At 31.2% G+C, this 1686-nt stretch overlaps 1 protein-coding gene across 1 annotated transcript in view; it reads left to right on the forward strand.

Moving 5' to 3' along the window:
- LOC106460401 overlaps positions 1-1686 on the forward strand; it is a 122238-nt gene that overhangs the window by 95066 nt on the left and 25486 nt on the right. The window contains exon 27 of the mRNA XM_022387115.1: positions 442-576. Coding sequence (XP_022242823.1) covers positions 442-576 — 135 coding nt within the window. The remainder of the gene's footprint in view (positions 1-441; positions 577-1686) is intronic.

Below are 1686 nucleotides of genomic sequence, written 5' to 3' on the forward strand. Positions count from 1 at the left end.
TGTTGTGACAGTGGTGTAATAATGATGTAGTATTTGTATTGTAATCTTCTTGTAGTAAACTAATATTTGTATTTAGTGTTGCTGCAATAGTGTTATTGTGTTTGAATTGTGTTAGTGGTACTGATGCGGTGTTTTTATTGTGTGTGTTTGTTTTGTTATAGCAAAGCCACATCGGTCTATCAGCTATATCCACCGAAGGGAATTGAACCCCTGATTTTAGCGTTGTAAATCCGAAAACTTACCGCTGTCTCACCGGGGAACGTTTTTATTGTAACGGCATTTGTAAATACAATCAAAAGCCATTTAAATGCTTGAAACAATTTTATTATGAAAAAATGATATTCTTAATATTCTAAATTGGTTTCATAATTCTTTATTTGAATTTTTTTTCAAACGTTTATTGCATAAACAAATAGCCCTAATTTTTGTATCGTTGATTAGGACTCGTTGTTCATGGATATGACCTTGAGAACAATAAAGAAAAAGATTTTCAACTACACTATTCCCGAAGAGATGAAATCATCCTCTTGGAAGATGTATAACTATGTTTCACGAATCTTTACGATCATGTCAGAGGTGATGATTATTTTATAACATATCAGTTTGTATTTCTCTATTCAAACGACGTCGTTTTGTATAATGTGAGAAAATTTAACCTTTTCAGTTGACCTTATGTGAATATTTTGCATAGAGATGACTGAATGATGGAGAAATGACATAATATTCTCATTAAAGAAATTCAATAAGACGAGGTATTAAATTCATCTGTTTCAATTGAATGATTGACTGAATGCTGCAAGTACGCCCATGTAAATAAAATAGTACTGTCTGTTGTATCTCCATGCAACTACTTCGCAGGGTGTTGATAGATCATCACCAAATTTAGTATGGAGGTTCAGTGGGTCCATGGGGAGATATATGCAAATTTTCAGTTTTGCATTTTGCGTTTTTATGGGCGTTTTTTATCGCTACTTCGCCCCCTGTTGATGGGTCTTCACCAAATTTGGCATGAAGGTTTGTTGGGTTGATGCGGAGATACGTGCAAACTTGCGGTTTCACGTTTTGTGTTTTGCTGTTTATATAGGTATTTTTGCGTTTCTTACAATTACATATAATGGAAGCAACTTTTTATGTCCTAAGGTAACCTTTCATTACCACGAGTGTACATAACTTCCGTTCAGGGGACGGGTACTCCAGCTAGTTTTTAATATTATAGTGTATTTTTGTATTGTTAATCCAAATATTTTTCATAGGCAATACATTTAAAATAATAATAGTAAATAAACTTTTTCACAAATTACAGCTTTTACAGTAAGGAAGAATATTTTTAAACAGGTGCATTCTCAAGTACAGTGATCGAAACGTCGTACATGTTAAAAAATGTTTTTCCTTACTGTAAACGTTGTAAATTGTAAAAAAAAAATACTTATAATCAGTAAGCAAACGAAAATATTTAATTAAATGTACAAAGACTGTTTTGACATGTTCGTTAACTTGTAAAAAATACTTATAATCAGTAAGCAAACGAAAATATTTAATTAAATGTACAAAGACTGTTTTGACATGTTCGTTAACTTGTAAAAAATACTTATAATCAGTAAGCAAACGAAAATATTTAATTAAATGTTCATTGACTGTTTTGACATGTTCGTTAACTTGTAAAAAATACTTATAATCAGTAAGCAA

Source organism: Limulus polyphemus, unplaced genomic scaffold, assembly GCF_000517525.1.
Source record: "Limulus polyphemus unplaced genomic scaffold, Limulus_polyphemus-2.1.2 Scaffold765, whole genome shotgun sequence".
Classification (NCBI taxonomy): domain Eukaryota; kingdom Metazoa; phylum Arthropoda; class Merostomata; order Xiphosura; family Limulidae; genus Limulus; species Limulus polyphemus.